The sequence below is a fragment of the Neolamprologus brichardi genome, chromosome 3 (genome assembly GCF_056152115.1).
Source record: "Neolamprologus brichardi isolate AB-2024 chromosome 3, ASM5615211v1, whole genome shotgun sequence".
Taxonomy (NCBI): domain Eukaryota; kingdom Metazoa; phylum Chordata; class Actinopteri; order Cichliformes; family Cichlidae; genus Neolamprologus; species Neolamprologus brichardi.
Genome location: NC_142106.1, coordinates 3,770,001 through 3,791,778, shown reverse-complemented (window position 1 = coordinate 3,791,778; position 21,778 = coordinate 3,770,001). Strand labels below are relative to the sequence as shown.

At 41.6% G+C, this 21,778-nt stretch overlaps 3 protein-coding genes across 4 annotated transcripts in view; 1 reads left to right on the top strand and 2 right to left on the bottom strand.

The window, feature by feature from the left end:
• Positions 1-21,778, top strand: part of LOC102789482 (methylglutaconyl-CoA hydratase, mitochondrial-like) — a 674,272-nt gene that overhangs the window by 524,887 nt on the left and 127,607 nt on the right. The window lies entirely within an intron of this gene.
• On the bottom strand, positions 2,336-10,081 carry LOC148103170 (immunoglobulin superfamily member 11-like). The gene is made up of 4 exons (XM_087839457.1): positions 9,937-10,081; positions 9,471-9,584; positions 2,749-3,068; positions 2,336-2,566 (listed from the first exon to the last, which is right to left on the bottom strand). The coding sequence occupies exons 2-4, from the start codon at positions 9,487-9,489 to the stop codon at positions 2,336-2,338; spliced, it is 570 nt and encodes a 189-aa protein (XP_087695583.1). The 5' UTR covers positions 9,490-9,584; positions 9,937-10,081.
• On the bottom strand, positions 15,700-21,312 carry LOC148103169 (matrix remodeling-associated protein 8-like). The gene is made up of 4 exons (XM_087839456.1): positions 21,038-21,312; positions 19,150-19,497; positions 17,096-17,428; positions 15,700-15,746 (listed from the first exon to the last, which is right to left on the bottom strand). The coding sequence occupies exons 1-4, from the start codon at positions 21,066-21,068 to the stop codon at positions 15,700-15,702; spliced, it is 759 nt and encodes a 252-aa protein (XP_087695582.1). The 5' UTR covers positions 21,069-21,312.

Sequence of the window (21,778 nt, the reverse complement as noted above, 5' to 3'; positions counted from 1 at the left end):
TCCTTATTTTCTTAATAAGATGTTACAGCAGAACTGCTAACTTATATTTTTCATTTCAGCTTTTGAACAGTGAGATCTCTGAAATATGCAAATCTGTCCATGTTCTCCCTTTGAAAAGAGTTGATCCTTCAGATGTTCATAACTACAGGCCTGAATCTAAATTGTGTGTTTAGTAAAAGTTTACAAAAAGCTTATTAGTGAACAACTAAAAAATGTTCTGTACAAAAATGAAACTCTTTCTCAGCATCAGTCAGGATTCAGAAAACAGCCCAATAACTGCTGCTGTTGAAGTGGTGAACGACATCATTGATGAGCTGCTCTTTGTTTTGACTTATTGAAGGTTTTTCACACATTTTAGTAAACAGACTAAACAATGTTGGTCTCTCTGTAAATGCTGTGAGTTTGTTTTTAACTCATCAGCTACAACTCAGTGTGTCCACGTTGTTTCATATTAGGACCACTGTTCTTTTCTCGATAAATAAATAAACTCCATCTTTATGCAGAGGACAGATTGTTTGTCTCCTTCAGTAAAACAAACCTGTGAATTTCTGAAGACTTTGATGTTGTTCAGTCCCATTTAACTTAAGTTGGTGTTAAATGCAGAGAAATCCAAGTTGATGTTATTATTAAACAGCAAAGAGTTGTTATCAACGTTTCCTAAGAACAAACCCATTCAAGGAGCTGAAACTGCAATGGTCACATCTTATAAGTATCTCAGTATCATTATAGATCAGAATTTGTCATTTAAAGCTCAGTTTGAAAGGATCGGGTCCAAGCTGAAATTTAAAAATTTAAATTTTGGGCATAAATCTTGATTCTTCTCCAAATGAGGAAAAACTTCATCTCTGTAACTTTTTTGTGTTTATTGGATTACAGTGATCTGCACCCATCCTGTACCAAAACAGATTAGATAGTGTCCATCGTTGTGCTTTGTTTTATTGCTGGCTGTAGAAATCGTGTACATCACTGTTCTGTGTGCTGATGCTAAATGTCCATCTCTGTATATCTGTAGATTTTCCTGTTTGGTTTTTATCTATAAATCCCTGTTTGGCTGCTTTAAGTCATTTTTAAAGAAGTAAGAGCTCTTTTAGTCAGTGTGACACTCTTGTAGTAATCTGTTTTTCACATCATTCACGTTTTGTGTTCACTTGTCTGTGTGGAATATTGTATTTATCTCTTTACTAATATTGTTGTGTTTGTAATGTCTGCTGCCCTCTGCTGGTCTCTCTTGGACTTTAATCTCAGTGAGACTTTTACCTGGTTAAATCCTGTTAGACCTCAGTGTAGACCACAACATTTTACTACTATATACTACTGTATTTTATTGTTTTTCACTAAGTTTATTATTTTATCGTATTTATTATTCTTATTATATCTATTATGTTTCTATTGTTCAGCACTTTGGTCAGCCTTGTGTGTTTGTAAAGTGCTATATAAATAAACAATGATGATGATGATACTACAAACACTAGAACATTATTAAAGAAAATTTACTACAGTGATTTGAATCATATCTGATAGATTCCAGTTTGAGGAACTTTCTTCACACACAAAGCTTGCTGCTTCTAAATTCATCACATTGATCCTGAACCTTTATATAACTATAACCAACACACACATATTAGATGTCAGTGACCACTGTGTGAAAATAATAAATATTAATGACAGTATAATAAAATAAATGTATAATCAAATCTTATCATGGAGATCTCTTTAACGTTGGTTTTTTTTTACCTTTATTGGATTACAGTGATCTGGTGTACATTGCATTGTAAATGGTAAAAGGACCCCAAAGCGCTTTACACAACCAGTCATCCACACATCCACACACTGGTGATGGCAGCTACATTGTAGCCACAGCCACCTGGGGCGCACAGACAGAGGCGAGGCTGCCGGACACTGGCGCCACCGGCCCTCTGACCACCAACAGTAGGTGAAGTGTTTTGCCCAAGGACACAATGGCTAAGACTGTCGGAGGGCTCGAATCAGCAACCGTCCGATTACAAGATGAGCTGCAACCTCGTGAGCCACGATCGCGATTGTATTGTAAAGTTACAATATTATTCACATGTCTGTGTTCTCGAGTATTAGTTGGGTTTTTTTGTAACCTCTGCTAACTCATGACCAATCACAGTGAAACTTTTGGTAAAAAGTAAAACTGGTTAAATTGCAGATAATGAAAGAACAGCTTGTCCACATGCAGCCTCTGTGTCAGATCAATGCAGTGAAGCACACACACTGTTTAGTAAAATCATGTTGTGGAGATGTTTCACTGATCAATGACTGAGTCTGAAGGAGGTTTTCTGACTTCTGGAACAAACCTGGAAGTTTCTCTTCAGCTCTCTGTATCAGCTGTTTGTAACTCTTTCAGCTTCTGGAACAAGTTTGTGTGAGCCACAGTCAAGGAGCCACCAGAGGACACCTGCTGACCATCGGCATTATGGGTAGTGTAGTAGGAGACACTCACCTGGCATGAAATAGTGCCGGAAATAATATAGAAGACCTCCAGAAACCACAAGAAGAACCAGGAGAACCAGGAGAGCTTTGGCCCAGGATGGAAACCGTTCTGTGGAGAAACACAAAGAACATCGTGACCTTTGACCTCTGGCTGAATGAATTTAATGAAGAGGCCTTTACTCATAAAGCTAACATGATTATTCTGACAATTTTAAAATAAAGTTTTATCTGAGTGATGTCAGATGTATCTACAGCAGGTGTTTGTTGCTGACCTTTGACCTGTAGCTGTACATCACTCCGACTCAATTCATCTCCAAATTCTCTGACGGAGCAGGTGTAGATGGCGCTGTCAGACAGTTGGAGGTTGGTCAGGTTCAGGCTGAGGTCTCCAGTATCCAGAGCGTCAGTCTTCATGGATGTTCGGCCGCTGTAACGCTGGTTTTGATCTTTCAGTTCGTCTCCTTGAAGCTGCTGCTGGTGGACGGTTGGAGGACTGAGGTCGGAGCGACTCCACACCACTGAGGGGTCAGCAAATCTAAAAGTGGGAAACTGACAGGGCAGGATGAACGAGTCCCCCTCATATGACTCCACCGCTGAGGCATGCTGGGAAACTGAGGACACACAGACAGAGACTCCACGAGTCACTTTGAGGTGAAGAAACCAGGAGACAGAACGACAGAAACATTCAACATTTTAACAACTCACAGAAAAAAAAGTAAGAGGCAGGAAGTCCAGAGGAAGTGGAGGAACGAGCTGATGTGAGGCTTTAAAAGTGATGAATACAAGTTTAAAGTCAGGTCTGTATCTAACAGGCTGCCTGTGCTGTGAGGATGGACTGATGAGGACTCGTCTGTTTCAGTTTGTTAAAAATCTGTCAGGTTAACTGTGGATGAGCTGGAGGACACTTGGCTGAGAGCTGAGTAGAGAAAAGTACAACAGTCCAAACATGAGATGTTGGAGGACTTTTTCAAGCCCGTTTCTTATAAAAATGTGTGATATTTGTTTTATTTCTTAAAGGGGACATGAAACCTTACACAGATAAAGGCTCATTTACAGCACTGAGCTCTGCTCATAGATGCAACTCTGTCTGTGAAGCTGGATTTAAGAAATAAGTGCTTAAAGTGAAGTTTTATAAACATGGTTCAGAACTGAAGAAGCTTCTCGGATGAAGGTGAAACGTCTTCTAGCAACTTAAAGAAGTCCAGACGCTTTTCTTTGTAAGCTCCTTTGACTACGATGACCTGGATGACTGAGAACCTTCACAGACATATTTTATAAACATGTTTAGCGCCATCTTGTGTCCGTACGGGACGTGACATCATGTGGTTGGTTGGTTGGGGCTAATAGACTTACATTTTTACATGCTTTACATCTTTACATGTTTCTATATCTCTGCTGTGATCACTGAGCCATGGAGGACATTATATTTCTGATGTTTCACCTTCAAGGACAGATTTCCATGTACATATTGAAATGATCTAAGAGTCCCTGAGATCAAGGCTATGAGGGCAGAGACAGCTAAGAAGCTGCTGCTGACTCTGAGTTTAGATGCAGGTTTGTGAGCAGGAAACAGAAGCAAGGATGGAAGATAAGATCCTCGTGACCACAGACAAGAAAATCAAGCATTTCAACATTACTCAGAGAGATGCCAGAGAACAGCACACGCTCAGGTCACTGCAGAGTTTCACCTGCAGATAAAAATGTTTGGTGTCCACCAAAAGAAGTTTTGGCCTCCACCAAAGGAAAATCAGCAGGACTGTGATTTTACAGCATTTTAATAAATGCACTTTCATTTAAGCTTAAATACATTTGAGTTTGTCAAAGAGCCAAAATAGCAGGAACACAAACAGACTGGTGTAAATTCAGCTCACACAGACTCTTTGTGTTTATTACATGCAGACCAGCTGCGCTCATATGTGCACTTACAGCTCATTTAGAGGCAGGAATATCCTGCTATGTCCCTGTTAGGACCTGCTCCTGTCAGGACCTGCTCCTGTTACGACCTGCTTCTTTGACTGCTCACCAATCAAACAGCTTCATGACATTAGCAGTAAGAGCAGATGTGGATCCACAGCAAACATGTATGTTGGTCACAATCAATGAAAGAAGCTCAGAAAGCTCTTCAGTAAAACCAGTGTTAGAAATGAAACACAGCACAGCATGCTGGGTAATTACAAGGACTCCCATCAGGCACAGGGAGGCACGTCCCCCTAACTACTCATGCTGATTAACACAACACACGTTACATGCACTTCTCTCCACGACCACTAGATGTCTCCACACTCTGTGCTGACTCCAATGATCAGAGCTGCTGAGCCTGTTTGCAGACAGAGGAGGAGCTCCTGCTGATCCGTGTGGGACTAAAAAGCTCTGATAACGTCCATCCAGCAGCTGATAACAGGGACATTTGGTGCCATGTCAGAGCTGCACAGTCAGTCATCAGTTTGGCTCTTTAGTTTGAAGAGTTCAAAGCAGCAGCAGAGAGTCTAAAGTGTGTCACACAGCACCAAGTTTCCTTTGGTCACGTATGAAATGTGAGTCAGAGCTTCAGCTACACAACAACACACACAGCAGCTGATTGTAACATGAGCTCATCTGAAAGCCACCAAGAAGAATCCAGAGATTTGAAAGTTGCTGCTTTGGATTGTTAGTTTGATCTGAATCAGAATCCAGTGTTTGATGGAAATCTCCTCCTGCTGCACTTCAACACATTAAAGAGAGAGAGAGGAAAGAAAAGCTGATGATGAGAGCAGAGAGAGGAAGGTGTACTTACCGTGCAGGAGGATCACAAACACCACAAACATCTTCATGTTCCTGTCAAACTCAGAGACTCTTTCAAAGCCCTTCAGGACATCAGCTCACAGCAGCTTCACTTTCCTCTGCTGATCATCTACTGACACTCTCACACTCTCACACTGTCACAGCTCAGAGTTCAGCTTCACACTTTGTTAAAGCACATCTGTGGAATGAAGTCCGGCCGGCCACAGATCACTTCTGAGGAAAGAGGAGGACGTCGGCTTTCCTCGTAGTTTCACGCCCGAGCGCTCCGGTTGGAGGCGGCTGCTGCGGCCTCACCCTGACACGCACAAAGCTCCGCCTTCAGTCCTGACACTGAAACATCCACTGTAGCTACAATGATGCAGATGTGACCCTCAGCAGCTGGATTTCCTCTCCATAGATGTGTTTCCATGCAGATCATGGACATAAAGCAGCTCCAGGATGAAGAGTGTGAAAGAACTTCTTCCACTACAGTATTCATTACAGCACTGTGGCACTCCACAAACCCTCACACTGTCTCAATCCCTGTTTCCAGTTTACTGAGAGAAGGCCTGAAGCTCAGCCAATCACAGGACAGGAAATGATCAGCTGACAGTGATTTGAAGCTGTCACGGTGAGGCTGCTTCATGCAGGTGTGAAACTATGAGGAAGCTGAACGCCTCCTCTTTCCTCAGAAGTGATCTGTGGCAGTCTGCCATCATGTTTGGCTGCACACACTGAATCACAGAAGAGCACCAGGACACGCTATAATCAGCTGTCAGTGACTTGAAGGTTCACATTTCTAGGTTCACACCTGTTGATGAACTTTGACCGACACAAAGTTCATCAACAGGTGTGAAACTACGAGGAAGCTGAACGACCTCGTCTTTCCTCAGAGGTGATCTGTGGCAGTCTGCCATGTTCAGCTGCACAGACTCAGCCTGAGCTCTCTGAAAGCTGACTGGGACCTTTTTAAAGAAATGTTGTTTATAATTTAAAACATGAGAAATACATTCAAATGTCTGATAAAATAAGTATGATCTGATTCTAAACTGCAGCTATATTTCTTAACTTTTAAGAGCCAGGAAATCGTTATTGTGAAATGATAATATAAAAACATTTGAAATAAACTGAACAATGAAATTAATTTGATAGAAGTGTTTTGTGATGAATACAGCAGACAGTAACCCTTCTGTGTGCAGCGGTGCTCTGCTTTCCTGAGCAGACAGTAAACGCAGCATGCAGAGTCCAGTCTGTCCTCAGTGTGTCAGCACAGCTTCAGTTCAGTTTCATTTAGTCATCCATTTATTTCTCTGTTACGTTCATTTCAACGTTTAAATCATTAGAAATGATTCTTCTTGTTCAACTAAATGAAAAGAGATGAAAATAAGAATTTCCAGGTTGGCCTCAGTTTCATCCTGATACTGACATCAGCTAAACTCTATTTGTAGTTTCTACTCCGTAGATTTTTGGAGTAAACTGATATGTGATTTGCCATTACTTAGTGTGTTTATCTCTAAAGCTCATCAGATCCTGAGAGCAATCCAAGACATTTATTCAACTCTTGGAGGTGAAGGTTGTTACCATGGGAACCATAGATAATAATAAGGATTTATTTTAACAATCTCTGGGGAAACAAATGTTTCTCTGTTTAAAGCTGTAAATCTACTGCTGAGGAGAGTCCAGAGACATTTCCACAGATGTGTACAAATGTAATAATTTAAGAAGAATTCTGTTATTTAACCATAATAATAAAAATGAAACACCAGGTGATGATTTCAACATAAGACTGAATAACTACCTGCTGCTGGTTTCGGCTGCGCTGTGCAAAGCTCTTTGGAGCTGCAGGATGAAGAAACAGCTTTTGCACATGTGAGCAGCATTAAGGGCGAGTGTGGTCATGACGCTGAGCCTGTGGGTGTCTGCAGAGACCCTCTCACTCTGTTAATGGAGCCTATGTCACCTGGAGCCCAGCAGACTGGAAACTATAATCAGGTCTTTATCTGTGTGGAGGCGTGAAGCGAGGACACAAACATGGACACATATCTCCCTTATTGTGACTGCTTGGATACTCAGTGAAGGACACTTCTGCAAGAATAATCAGCGTAAAATAGTTTCTCTGTCCTGTCACAAAGTTTCTAAATATTTCACACTAACTCTTAATCAGTTTCATGTTTATTGTCATCAGATCTTGAGATTTGTCAGGTTCGATGATGTCACACGACAGAAGAAACTGAAGCTGATTGGATCATAGATGACAGACAATTTTGTGCAAATGAGATTTTCAAGATTTTAGCAGCAGGTCAGCTACTAGAAGAAGGCTGGTGGATAATAACCCTCAGCTGTTTTCTGAGCATCCACTGGAGTGTAACTGGTGGATATTTCCACAGCTAACCCATCATGAGAAAAAGTTTCTTTTTTATTTCTTTCATCCTTCCTTAAAGAGATAAAGCAAACAGCACATATAGTATAGGACGCCAAACAGAGGAGAGTTGTCTGAAGGACAGGAAGACAGATCTGCATTCTGTTTCCTGATGGGCATGGAGGAGGAGGCACAGCTGCTCTGACTCAACTGATGCTTGAGGTTAAAGTTACCACACTTCCAGCTCACGTGCTGAACAACAGAAACAATCTGCACCACCTCCAGGTAGACTTTAGGTGTTGTGCTTCTGCTGCACTATGGAAACCTGATGGTGACGCTGCTGCTGCTGTTTGTCAGAGTCCAGCTCACAGCCCAGTTTCTGGTTTCCATGCCAGAGTAAACACGGCTGCTAAGCAACAGCTGAGCAGGATCTTCTCACACAGGGAGAGTTATGGCTGCACTCTCAGGATGGCGTTTTGTTTTTCTGCTTTGATAAACGTTTCCTTCCCCTTCGTGCTCTTTGGCCTCGTGGGTGGATCATGTTTGGAGGCCTTCCCAACATCTCAACAAGATAACGCAGCAGTGCTGCCCGAGGTCGTTCCCAGATGAAAACGTCTTCTTATCACCCAGGAGGAAGGAGAGAGTCTCACACTGAAGCTCAACCTGTGACTGGACTCTCACAGACAGATTCATGTTGTTGTTCACAGCTGTCTGCCAGCAGGAACACACACTGCTGCACATCTGTGTGCGTCCAGCTGTTCTCCACTGTGCACAGTGTGCAGATGTTGTGAGTGGAACCCTCCACTGCAGCTGTCGTAGCAGAGACATCCTGTTTCCACTGAGGTTAGCTCTGAGCTACATGTTACTGTGAGTCTATTTAGGAAATCTTCCCTTCAGTTTGACCTCTGACCTTTGCCTACAGCACTGACATCAGTATCTACAGCAGGTGCTGGGGTTTGTTGCTGACCTTTGACCTGTAAATGAACGCTTGTCGGTCTCTCCCATCACTGATGGAGCAGGTGTAGTTGCTGCTGTCAGTCTGTTGGTTTTCTCAGAGTGAGGCTGAATCTGTGTGACCATCGTAGCTGTTTCTCCTCTAAGATCGTCTCCTCCTCCTCGTGGACAGATCAGCTGAAGAGTCCACATCACTGAGGCCTTCTAAAGTATGAAGCTGAGTACTTGCAGTTTGTTCATGATTACAAACACATTCCTCTGGACACAGACCAGGTACAGACATCTGCATCCTCATCTCTTTAGAAAGAACTCTGAAGTCGCTCTGACCTCTTTGTGAAATGTTTCAGTCTTTGTGTCAAACAGAATAAAACAGCTGTGTTTAGACTATAAATGCTGCTGGAGCTTCTACGCTCTTACAAACTCATCTCCTCTCTGGTAAATCAAAGTAAGGAAAAAAAAAGAATGAAACAGCTTTTAGGAAAATTAAACACCAGCCCAGTCTGTGTCCTCTGTGAGACCTTTGAAAAACAATGAAAATCTCTAAACATTCAGTCAAATGATTGTTGGGTTTTTCTCTGTATCTATGAAGCGCCTTGAGGCGACTTTTGTTGTGATTTGGCGCTATATAAATAAAATTGAATTGAACTGAAATTCCCGACTGTGACTTGCTCTCTTTAAAGTATAAGTATAAGTACTATCTGCAATCGCTGTGCAGCCTTAATATTTGCACATCCTAAAAAGAGTATGTCACAAAATCTGCATGACTTAGGGCACCAAAGTATTAACCATATACTTAATTTGTGCAGTATACTGTGAAATTTAGAATTAGATGTATTCATATCTATTACAGCTACTGTTCTGGATGTGGATATTCTTCTGACCATGGCATGATGGCAAACAAGTAAGAAATTATATACAAATGTATATTATCATCACTTACCATCCACAGCTGAAGCCATCCTTCTGCACTGGATGGGTCAACACACCTCCCTTCCATTTAATGTCCACCCATTCTGTTTTTGCGTGGCGGGTTCTCCTCATTTTTAAGTAATCACTGCACATTATTACAAAGCAGAATACAATTTGGTATATGTCGTATTTCCTAATTTAAAAAAAAGATATTTTACAGAATTATACAGAATTTTATTTATTTTTTATTTATTTATTTTTGGCCTGTCCCGTTTGGCTCTTTTGCATCAGAATTATTGTCTAAATAATTTGTTCACCTGATAATTTTTATTTAACCGTACTGGTTTATTTTGCAAATGAGACCTGGCCAAGAGGATGCCAACAGAGAAACACGCATTGTGGGGCCAGGTACAACAAGCTTCTACAAAGATGCAGTTGTAGTAAACTAACTTGTAAAGCCTGTTTGCATAGAACAAAATGTGTTAAAGCCTAAATACCTGAATTTACGTGCAGCGAGTTTAGAGTCTTCCTCCTCTGATGAACTTGGGGCAGGATCAAGGAGATAAACAGTGTGATTCACTGCATTGATGAACTGTAGCAAAGATAAATCATTAAAACAATATTAATATATCGTCATTAAAAAAAATACACAGACTTTAAAGTTATAATCTTGTTGCTTACCAGAAACTTCCAGTGTACATTTTTAATGTTAACAAACGTGACAATGGTACCGATCGAAGTTTACCTGTCAGAAAACATTTATGTATTTCTTACAGTTTGTGGAATTCTGTTAGCATTCAATCAGTAATTCTTTCTAAATGTATTTGAACATAATTATATGGACATTGGACAATCATCTTACGTTCCCCAAGCTTTGGCGAGAAAGCTGTGTCCGATCACCAAAGAGAATCAAGCCCGCTGTGTAATGGTTCATAATGTAGATCCCCTTTTGCTCCTTTTTTGCCAGACAATGAAACAGCCCTTCAATTACCCACGTAAACAATTTGCATAAACACAAAGCTATGTAATTTATATACTTTAAATTATGTTAATGATAAATAATTTCATGATAATGTCCTTTTAATTGAATTACATTACACAGTCTAATTATTGTGGTTATGAGTGCTTAAATGAATCATTGATATACCTCGCCTGTTAGCCACAGCTGTGGTCGAAGGGTTGGCAGATCACTGTGGCGGATAATTATGGACGTACCATGGTTTGTTGAGGGAAGCACAGAAACCACAACCTCTGTGTCTCTTTTCTTCCACAAAGACAGGACCTCCTCATTAAAGGAAAACACACTTAACATAAGATCTGACCAGCTATTGAACATGGTTTTGTTATTTCTAACAAAGGTTTATGGACTGTTACTAACAATATGTCTTTGGAAAATTCATTCAAAATGTATCACTCCATGTCTTGAATGGTAAATGAACTGGTTCTTATAAAGCGCTTTTCTACTCTGAGCACTCAAAGCGCTTTACACAACTTGTGCATTCACCCAAGCAGATTTTTCTAAGTGTGTTCTAAGTAACATAAACGCGATAAACGAGGGACAGCTGAGAAATATAACATTTGAATCCCTTTTCTCTTTTGCTCTGAGGCGCGGGGAAAAATATCAACAAGTCGATGAAGATCATTTACAGATATATTGGGTAAATGCCCGAGACATCTATAGAAATGTAAATCGACGCTTGATTTATTCATTTGCTTAACTTGTTTTGGACCGTAAACAGGGCGTGAATAGGACACCGGAAACAAAGCTCCCCACAGGAGTTTCCGCACCGGAAGTAGCATATGCTAACGTGCACATAGTCAATTGCTCCAGTATAAATCCAAAACGATCTCCCAACCGGAAGTTCTTCACTCAACAAGCAATAAATAAATAAATAAACTCAGTACCTTATGAAACGTGCACTTCCCACCAGATTAATCCAGGCAACAAGTTGTCTTCAGCTCCTTCAGAAACACTCCGCTCTGAATGCAGTAGCACAAAGATGAGGAAGGTCTGTGATCTCCACGTGCTCCACAAGCTTCCTGTTTTAGCTTCCCACGTTGCCAGAGGTAGTCACTCAGAGTGACTATCCGGGGTCTGTCCGTCGTTATCCAGTTCGGTAACGATCCTCTGCAGCTTGTTACGTCCCACAACTTTAGCGAAACGGCAGCTACAGTAGTCCTTATTAGCTAACGGCTGGGTTAGCCTCACTTTAACTCAATGCGTGCACGGCCGCAGTAAACAAAACACACAGTCCAGCAGCTTCACGCCGAAACTTTACGCGTCACTAACTTACCGACACTGTGACTTATCTTTCTGAAAAGTCGAAACACACTCACTGATACTACATAAAAACAAGCTAGCTTCTCCGGATGCTCCGTGTAACTCACGCACCACCGCCCTCTCTCCTCGCGCTCTCTTTTTTCTCTTTTTCCTTCTCCACCCTGTGTTACCTTCACAGACCTTATCCCCGTAGGAAATTACAGTTCTCACAAACAAGTCACAAGAAAAGAAAGATAATGTATTTTAAACAATGCAAACATGTTTTTAATCAGTTGACATGAACTTTGATCTTTTTAATAAACAAGAAAATTTAAATAAATGAACTCTTTGATATTTATATTCTTAGACTTTAATTATCTTTTACTATTTATACATCTTTTTAACCCGGGTTACATAATGAAAGCATACTATACTGTAAGAACAGAAGTTTATGGCTCCATAGTGTAGAGGTTAACATGTTCAGTGGTGACAATAATCACCTTTGTGTTGCATTTGGTGTAAAACATGCAGAGCTGTGTGCTGTGACAGCGTCTTGTGATGAGGGAGCAGCTGAAAGTAGCTGCTGTACGAACACGTCCATGACGGAGGGATCTGTTTGAGGGGAAGGAGGTGAGTCTGTCACTTGGATCTACATCGGATGAATAGAATCAAGTTTTTAGGATGATGCAACTTTACAGAAATAAAGTAAACTACAGTGAGGGGCTTCATTTAGTGAACTCATGTTACAGAGTTTGTCGTTTGAATGCTTAAACCACTGCAGAGAACAACAGCAATCTCTCCTCCTCGACCAGGACAGGTTTACCGTCGTCCTCTAAATGTCACACAATAATAAAATGGACTCAAAACCCAAACTGGACAAAAGGGAATCCCAGTGAAGAACAGACTGTTTTCATTATTACAGTCAGGTTGTACAAACCAACATGTGTTAACTCACTAAGTTAACCCAGAGTTTGCTCATACGTTCACATGAAAGAGGCGGTGCTGGCAGCATGTAACCAATCTAAAGGGGGTGTTTGATGGATCACATGACTCCACAAAAAACGATCCCTACGAGCTCCACCTACTAAAACACATTATCAGATAGGGATGAAAAATCTATAAAAGAACACTATTGTGAAAACGAATGCTGCAGCAAATCATTAACCTGCTGATTTAAAGCACAGAGCAGTGAAATAATGGTTTTGTTGCTGAGCGCGCTCTCAGTGCTGCTGATTATTTCTCAGTGATGGCTGCACATTAAACTGGACCAACTGAAACTATAAAGCTTGTTGTCCAACAGCCTGTGCAGCTTCATTTTAATGCACATCACAGTGTGAGTGGTTGAACAGGTGTTCACTGCTATGCAGATGACACCCAGCTTTAACCATGAAGCCAGATAACACTTGCAAATATGTAAGACTGCTTTCTTCCATTTGTGCAACATCTCTAAAGTTAGAAATATCCTGTCTCAGAGTGACGCTGAAAAACTAGTTCATGCATTTATTACTTCCAGGCTGGACGACTGTAATTCATTATTATCAGGAAGTCCTAAAAACTCCCTGAAAATCCTTCAGCTAATCCAAAATGCTGCAGCAAGAGTACTGACAGGGACTAGAAAGAGAGAGCATGAAGTGGCTGCTTGGTGTCTCCAGAGGTCTGAGAACTGCTCGCTGCTCTGCACAGCATACTCTATGTTTGTTCACTTTTTTCAAAACTGCTGAGACGACCATGACCTGGATGACTGAGACACTACATAGACTTAGAGTTTAAAGCATCTTGAGACTGTTGTTGTAATTTAGGGGTACATAAACAAAAGTCAGAGCAGCTGTCTGTGTTATGACTTACCATCAATATGATCATACTTCAAAAAGCAATATCATCATGTTCAATGAATCCAAATCAACCTGATGATCAAATGACCTCAGATGAGCTGCTTCCTGAGTGGATTTGTTCCCTCTGTAGTGTTGAACATGAACAGCTTAGCAGGACGAAGAAAACGAGACAAAACCTCAGTGTGTAAGAACAGGATCAGAGCCTGAAGTGAGAAACTCCTCCATGATCTACATCCAGACTTCAGCAGAGCCAAACTGGATCAGACTGTCTGCTGGACTCTTACACACATTCAGAGCTCAACATATACACTACACACTAAATAGTTGGATTGTGTTCACTGGCAGTGTTTTGTTGCTGTTTCAGACTCTGAATCTGAAGCTCAGCAGTGTGTTTCCTGTGTTTCTGTCTTGACATTGTTCCTTAAAGCAGCGGTCTCCAACCTTTTTTGCGCCACGGACCGGTTTATGCCCGACAATATTTTCACGGACCGGCCTTTAAGGTGTCGCGGATAAATACAACAAAATAAAACTAGTAGCGGTACAGAAAAAAATAAGATTTATTCATAACACACGTGAAAAGACCCAGGAAAACCGAGTAAACGATAAAAACGATAACAAAATAATCTGAAAACCGATAAAAACCCTGAAAACTATACATTTCACACCTGAGCCTCAACTCTCGCGGCCCGGTACCAAACGACTCAGGGACTGGTACCGGTCCAAGGCCCGGGGGTTGGGGACCGCTGCCTTAAAGGTTCCTCCATGTTTTCTCACTGTTGCTCTGATCCATGCAGATCACCATTACAGGCATTCAGCTTTCTTCTTCTACTCCTTCTTCTCTGTGTGCCATGTTTGAATCATCCATCTGTAGTCAGGAGCAGCCGCTCCATCACCACAGCAGAACAACAACACTGGATCAGATTAAATTGTTATGACCGAGGTTAAATTCATAGAACAATAATTATCATAATATTTTAGATCAAAACCAACTTGACAAGTTAAAAAAGGCGAGTGAGAACAAAAAGCGTTACTATGGTTACTATGGACCTGTGATAATGCTGACATCACTGATCAGTCACACAGATCAAACTGATGGTTACGGCCCGTCTAGGCGTGGCCAGACCATAATATACGGCTGATCCATCCCTGTGTGACCGTAAGCAGCACATCGCATAATTAGTACATTTTGATGGTGATTCATTTACAATGAGTGGGTTCAACACAAAGGAGCGGACTTCAGCTTCGGGGTGGAGCTAACAGCAATACAACAAACAAACGGGGCTCAAGGTGTGATGGCTGCACAGGATGAGCCACACCTCAGCATTACTTCACTTTAGTTTGCTTTGCTGTCACTACTTTAAATATATTCTACTCATTGTCCAATATTGTTCCTTTATTATTTGTTTTTATTACACCTTCCAATGTTTAGAAGGCGTGCACACATATGAACACTGCAAGGTCAAAGTTCTGTTTTATATTAATACATCTTTCTGTGTTTGAGTCACCTGGGGTTTCTCTCCTGTCTGGCAAAGGGCTGGGAGAGCTGAAGTACCACTGACAGCCGTCATGCTTCATTGCCTGGAGGGTGTTTCAAGTTTGTTTAATTGTTTTGTATTAGTTGGTTTAGTTTTCCCCCGTGTGTCATGTGGTTTAGCTAAACCAGTATTAATGTTCCCCCATGTGTCGTTTCAGGAGGTCAGTCTGTCTTATGTTTGTTTGAGGTTTTGTTAATTGTTATCTTGAGCTTAGTCTATTGAGTTGACCTGTTTTGCTGGTCTGCCTGTTTAAGTTCTGGCTTTGTTAAATATCTTTTTATACTTTTGGGTCAATAAAACCCCATTTTTTAAATTAAACACCTGTGTCCTTTATGCTTTACTGCTTGGTCCCTGAGACAATGATACAAACAACATACTCAAAGAAATTAAATGACAGCAGCGTACCTCCAAAACTGACAAAAACCGGAGAAAACAGTGATCAAATACAAAGGCAGTCCACCCCTACATGCTCCTGTGTAAATATGTTGTCTCCATGTAGTTAGCCAATCTGCAGGTACCGTCTCCGGGATCCACCAATGACAGAAATGCACCTGCACACTTACATTTGCACATGAGAGACAACATTACGACAGCAGTCGTAACACTGATCGATCAGCCGTCAGAGGAGTCGGATCAATGGAGCAGCTTCTGGTCCTGATGTCCTCTGTTTGATCCTGGACCTGCAGAGGAGACTCGAGACAGTCAGACACAATCACACAAGCCAGCAAACAAACAGACAAACCAACCTTTGACTTTGAGCTTCACGGTTTTCTTTCTGATGAAGGTTCCCTTCCTCCAGACCAAACACTTGTACTCTCCACTGTCTCTCTCTGTGGGCTGTTTCAGGGTCAGACTGAGGTCTCCAGTTTCCAGCAGGTCTTTGTTCATCACAGTTCGGTCTTTGTAAACCTCGTGCTGTTCTTCAAATTGGTTTGGGCCATTTGTAAACACGTGAGCCTTCTGGAACGGCTCGTAACGTTCCCATATCACTTGAACTTCCCCCGACAGGTGTTTTGTTGTTTTGAAGGGCAGCTGGACAGACTCCGCCCCCTCCTCCACCTCCACCTTCACTGGAATCACTGAAAGAACAGCAAACACAGACAGCAGCAGGTTTTCAGAGGTGTAGAGAAATGCCATGTCCTGTTTGAATCATCCATCTGTAGATTCACTGAATGCTGAAGGTTCAAACAATCTAACGCACAAAGTTTGATTTGTGTTTACGGAGCAGCTCAGAGCAGATCTCGCTGTTCTCACAGGGGGAACGTTATCAGGTTTTCTCCTGGAGGTCAAAGTTCAGCAGGTGTTTGTTCACTTCTCATTTTACACTCTGATCCTCGAGGACACAGGAGGAGCTTTCAGACCAAACTGTCCTGCAGACTCTCTGAGAGGAGCTCCTCCAACATCTACAGACTAACAAAGACTTGTTTCCTGTTTGAACGACACCACCAGCAGGGACAGGCTAATGTAATGGAAAAAGGTCTCCCCAATCTTACTGGTGGAATTGGAAAAGAATACAAAAAACTCCCACGAATGAGAAATGTGGGTGTTACACAACTCTTATAGCAAGGGGATGTGAAATATAAAAGGAAAACACAAAGTGGTCCTATTTACATAAGCAACTGAAGTTTGTATATGCAGGTAACGATGTACAGAAACATGTATAGACAACTGTACGGAGTAAGATAGCAGTAAGATGAACAATGGGACGGCAGTTCTTTGATCATTAATATGCAAATTCAATATTTACATATTAATGAATAAATTAGCGGAACAAGTCAAGAAACCACCAGAGGACAGCTGCTAACTATATGCATTATGGGTAGTGTAGTATGAGAGACTCACCTGACACCAAGGCATGACGGAAATGAAACAAAAGACTCGCAGAAACAACTACAAGAAGAAGCAGGAACACCAGGAGAACTGTGGCCCAGGAGGAAACGGTTCTGTGGACAAACAAAACAATATCACATGACTGCTGAACGCTGTACTCAATCTGCTCTGACCTCTGACCTGTAGCTACATGTCTGACCTTTGACCTGCAGCACTACTTTCTGTCTCAGGATGTCTTTGTCCCTGTGGATGGTGCAGGTGTATCCTCCACTGTCTCTCTCTGTGGGGTATTTCAGGGTCAGACTGAGGTCTCCAGTTCTCAGCAGGTCTTTGTTCATCTTTGCGCGACCACAGTAAAGGTTGTCTACATGTTTAGGATGGTCACTTCTGTTTACATACAAATGGACCATAGTGAGTTCTTGGTCGGGGCGAGTCCACTCCACTGTGGCCTTTTCAGGCAGGTTAGGTGTTGTTTTGCAGGGCAGGATGACAGAGTCTGATCCTTCCTCCACCTTCACCTCCACCTGCTGATCTACGAGGAAAATGAACCATAATATCAGAAGCAGCAGCAGCCATGCTCATGGTAAAGAGAGAACTGACGTGCTCTGATCTCTGCTACCAGTAAAAATACATATTAATAATATATAAATATCATGATTCTCTCTCTTTTTGTTTAAAATGGTAACTAAACTGGACACTATAAAATCCATACAAATAGTCTTCACAGTGCTACCTTTAGTAATCACTAACAAGCAACAGAACATGTGTGTAAATAAAGATAGAGACATACACTGTAGCTCAGGTGACAGAGCAGGTCAGCCACTAATCAGAAGGTCAGTGGTTCGAGCCCAGGCTGCCCCGTTGGGCAAGATACTAACCCCATGTTTGCCTACTGGCGGTGGTCAGTGGCGCCAGTGTCCGGCAGCCTCGCCTCTGTCAGTGCCTCAGGGCAGCTGTGGCTACAATGTAGCTGCCATCACCAGTGTGTGAATGGATGGATGATTGAATGTAGTGTAAAGCGCTTTGGGGTCCTTAGGGACTAATTAAAGTGCTATACAAATGCAGACCATTTACCATACACGATCATGATTGGTCATGTGGGCTGTTCCATCAAGCTCAACCACTGTTGCTGATTGGCTCTGATTACCCACATTTCCTGACTCCAGTGGAGCCTGCACGTCTGGGTCCAAAATACGACTTGGTTGGATTCTGCAGGGTCCAGCCAAAGCTCTCCTACAGTAGACCTCCACTCCTCAGTGTCTATTCAAATTTTATATACATTTCATTACATGTGGTACATACACAGTACAGATGGCAGCACCTGGTGTTCATCGTCATGTCAAGGATCGCATCTCGGCCCTGCTCTGAAAACAGTTGGCCAGCCAGCATCTCCATTTCAACCCTCCATACGCTCCACACGGTGGTTCATGGGAACAGGAGATTTGTTCCATCAAATCAGCTCTACACCATCTCGGAGCATGTCACTGAAGAAGTCTTTAGGACCATACTCAGCAAAGTAGAGGGCATCGTCAACTCCAAGCCCCTGGTTATGTTTATGTCCCCTCAAACGTAGCTGATTTTGATTCAATCACTCCCGACATGTTGTTGATGCGGCGGCCTGATGCTGGTATGTGGCAGGTCATCTACCCAGAAACGGAGCTCCTGGGCCATCATAGATGGAGGCAGTGCCAAGTTTTGGATCCACAACATTCAAAATGATCTGCCTTTCCTCCAGACGTGCCACAAGTGGCAGCTTGAGGCCGTTAAGGGAGCGTCACTAATTTCTCATGTTGGCCCTTGTATAACACCCCCTTACCACACTACCTCCACACTCACATTATGAATGCATAACCCTGCTTCCTGTTCAATAAATGAATAAACGAAAGCTACTTGATTGGAAGTGGATTCTTCTGGAATAAAGAACAGCTGGCAGCACTTTATCATCCTGTCATTCATAGTTCCAGAGGTCAAGGTTATCTTCTTAAAATGACATCCTCTGTTACATGTTGTACATCGGTCTCTATTAGACCTGTGAGCTGCAGGTTTTCCTGCGTATACAGGATGTAAAACCGTCTGAATCAAATCATCCAGATTTAGTAGAAACACCAAAAAATCTACCTGTGAGATTTTGATGTTTGCAGACTGGTTACATCTGGAAAATGTTAATGCCATTTTCCAGTTTTCAGCAAAAGAAATTACTTTTCTATCAACCTTTAGTTTGACATTTTTCTTTTGTTTGTTTGGGTTTCTTACCTTTGACATGCAGCTGTACGTCGGTCAGTTTCAGTTCTGCCCTTTCATTTCTGATGGAGCAGGTGTAGTTGCCACTATCAGTCATTTGGGGTTTTCTCAGAGTGAGGCTGAAGTGTAAAGTGTCCAGAGCATCAGGCCTCATTGATGTGCGCCCTCTGTAACGCTGGTTTTGTCCTGTTACATCATCTGTTTCCTCTCGTCTCACGTGGACAGATTTGGGGTCGAGATCATTGCGAGTCCACAGCACTGTGGGGTTCGTAAGTATAAGACCTGTGTACTGACAGGGCAGCAGGACAGACTTTGCCCCCTCATACACCTCCACCACCACAGCCAGGACATGCTGGGAAACTGGAAGGAGACACAAGCACACACAACAAAAAACACTAATCACCTGTATGCTGTGGATTTTTCTAGTGGTTCTTATCGTGGGGAAAGTGGTTTCAGAAGCCACGTTTTCTGCTAAGTACTCAAACATGGATTCTTCCCATCCAACAAAAACTAACTCGAAGGATGCTTAAAAAACATCAAAGAAAACTTTGATGCACGTCTGAAAAACACGGAAGTGAAACGTTCTGAGACTAGTCTCCGTTAGGAATGAAGTGCTTTTAATCCTTGACTGTAATCTGCAAACGAAGAACGTGTTAATAAACAAGCATTGTTAAAGAAAAGGCATCATCGACTTTGAAGACGGATGGTTTTGTTTCATTTTCATTTTTTTTTAAATATTGTTTTTTTGTAAATTTACTCCCTTCAATTAATCATAAGGACATCTATAAAAGAAATTTAGTTAATTTTTAACCATAAAAACAACACACACACACACACACACAGGTAACCGAGTGTACAGGATATAACAGGGGTGACTAAACCAAAGGGAACGTGCATTTTGATTTGCTTTCATGTGTCAGGCTTAGAAAAGAAGGAAGTTCTCATTAAGCAGATGAAACATTTTTCATGACAGTTTTTTCAACCCCATGAAATAAAAATAACAACCATAATAACAGCTGTTAAAAACAGTTTGAGAAACGTAATAAAGCTTTTACGAACATACTGATTTCATGAAGTGACACTTCTGCAGCTGTACCACCTGACCTCGACGTCTAAACACACTTTTACATGGACACCTTTACTGACGTTTGTCCTGGTACCACCAGCATATATAATACTTCTTAAATATAGTAACAATATTATAATGCATTAATATTTCCTAGTTTTCACATTTGTTCTATCTCCTGACATGAAATGATCACCAACCGTACAAAGATATCAGTTTGTACAGTAACAGTCACAGTGAGACATTCTGATGTATGAAAAACAAAAACAGGGGTGACGATCTTACTGTGGACCTTACTGTAAGTCATGTGACCAGAGGACCAGGGAGGGGACCTGTTCAGGGGGATTTCTATAAGGGGGCAATTCAGGACACAAGTTATTCTGAGACTAAGCATTAAAAATGTACAAACACACAGAGTAACATCTGGTGTTGAATAAAAAAAGAGAAAATGTCTATTTGTTGATTTAGGATTGTTATAACTTTATTAATCAGTGAACTTGAACATAGATGATTGTGCACGTGGCGTTATTGTGAACAAAAAACATTTTTGACACATTAAAGTGCTTTCTATGGTAAACGGGGCTTTTAATATTGTGAGACAAGCTTTTAGTTTTTATACAAAGTACTTTTATTTCTGCCGTGAATCACACGCACACGAGCACTGACGCACTTCTTAACAAGCAGATATCAGGATGATGAGCTCAGCTGTCACGGGGAGACCCGCCCCACATGAAGCCCGCATGTAGGGACCACAGTAACTACACAGAGGGGCTTCATGCAGTCAGCTCGTGTTACACACTGTGTGTGTGTCAGTCTGCGTGTGTGCTTTCTTACCGAGGACCTGCAGCACGAGCCGCAGCAGCATCTTCCTCTCCGCTGAAAGTCCCGTTAACTCTGAGGAACAGGCGCACGCAGCTCGATCACAGCACCGCTGACACACTGAACAAAGTTTCCTCCTCTGAAGTTAGACAGAGACACCTCACAACTTCCTGTCAGAGCCTTCAAAATAAAATCCTTCTGCAGAACTCTAAACATGAAAGTGAGGAGAAGCAGCAGGGAGCACAGACACTGCAGACAGCGAGCTGCTTTCAGGAACACGTGGTTGATCCACGTGGGTTTATATTAATGTAACCTGACCTAATTACAGTTTTAGTTTTGCAAAACTGACAGTAAGTTTAGAAGCTGTATAGATGATGGCTGTGTGTGTGTGTGTGTGTGTGTGTGTGTGTGTGAAATAATAAAAACGAATGAATAATTAAATAAAAAGAAAAAGTATTAATATAATAATATGATCAACTGTCCTCACTGTTATTTCATAGTTTGAGTTTGGACCCCCAAAAAGGTCATGCCTTAAATTCTGACTTTAACTAAATTCATTACAGGGAAATTTTCCATGTATTTTGTTACATAAATACACTGTAAAATGTTACATTTATCATAATCTGGTCAAATTAAATGTAGTTGATTGGTATTCATGCAGGTTATACCGAACACGGTTTACTTAATGGTTAATTAAGTGAATAAACAAGCCTGTGATTGCTGTATTTCTGCACAGTGTTCATAGTTCATGTCATT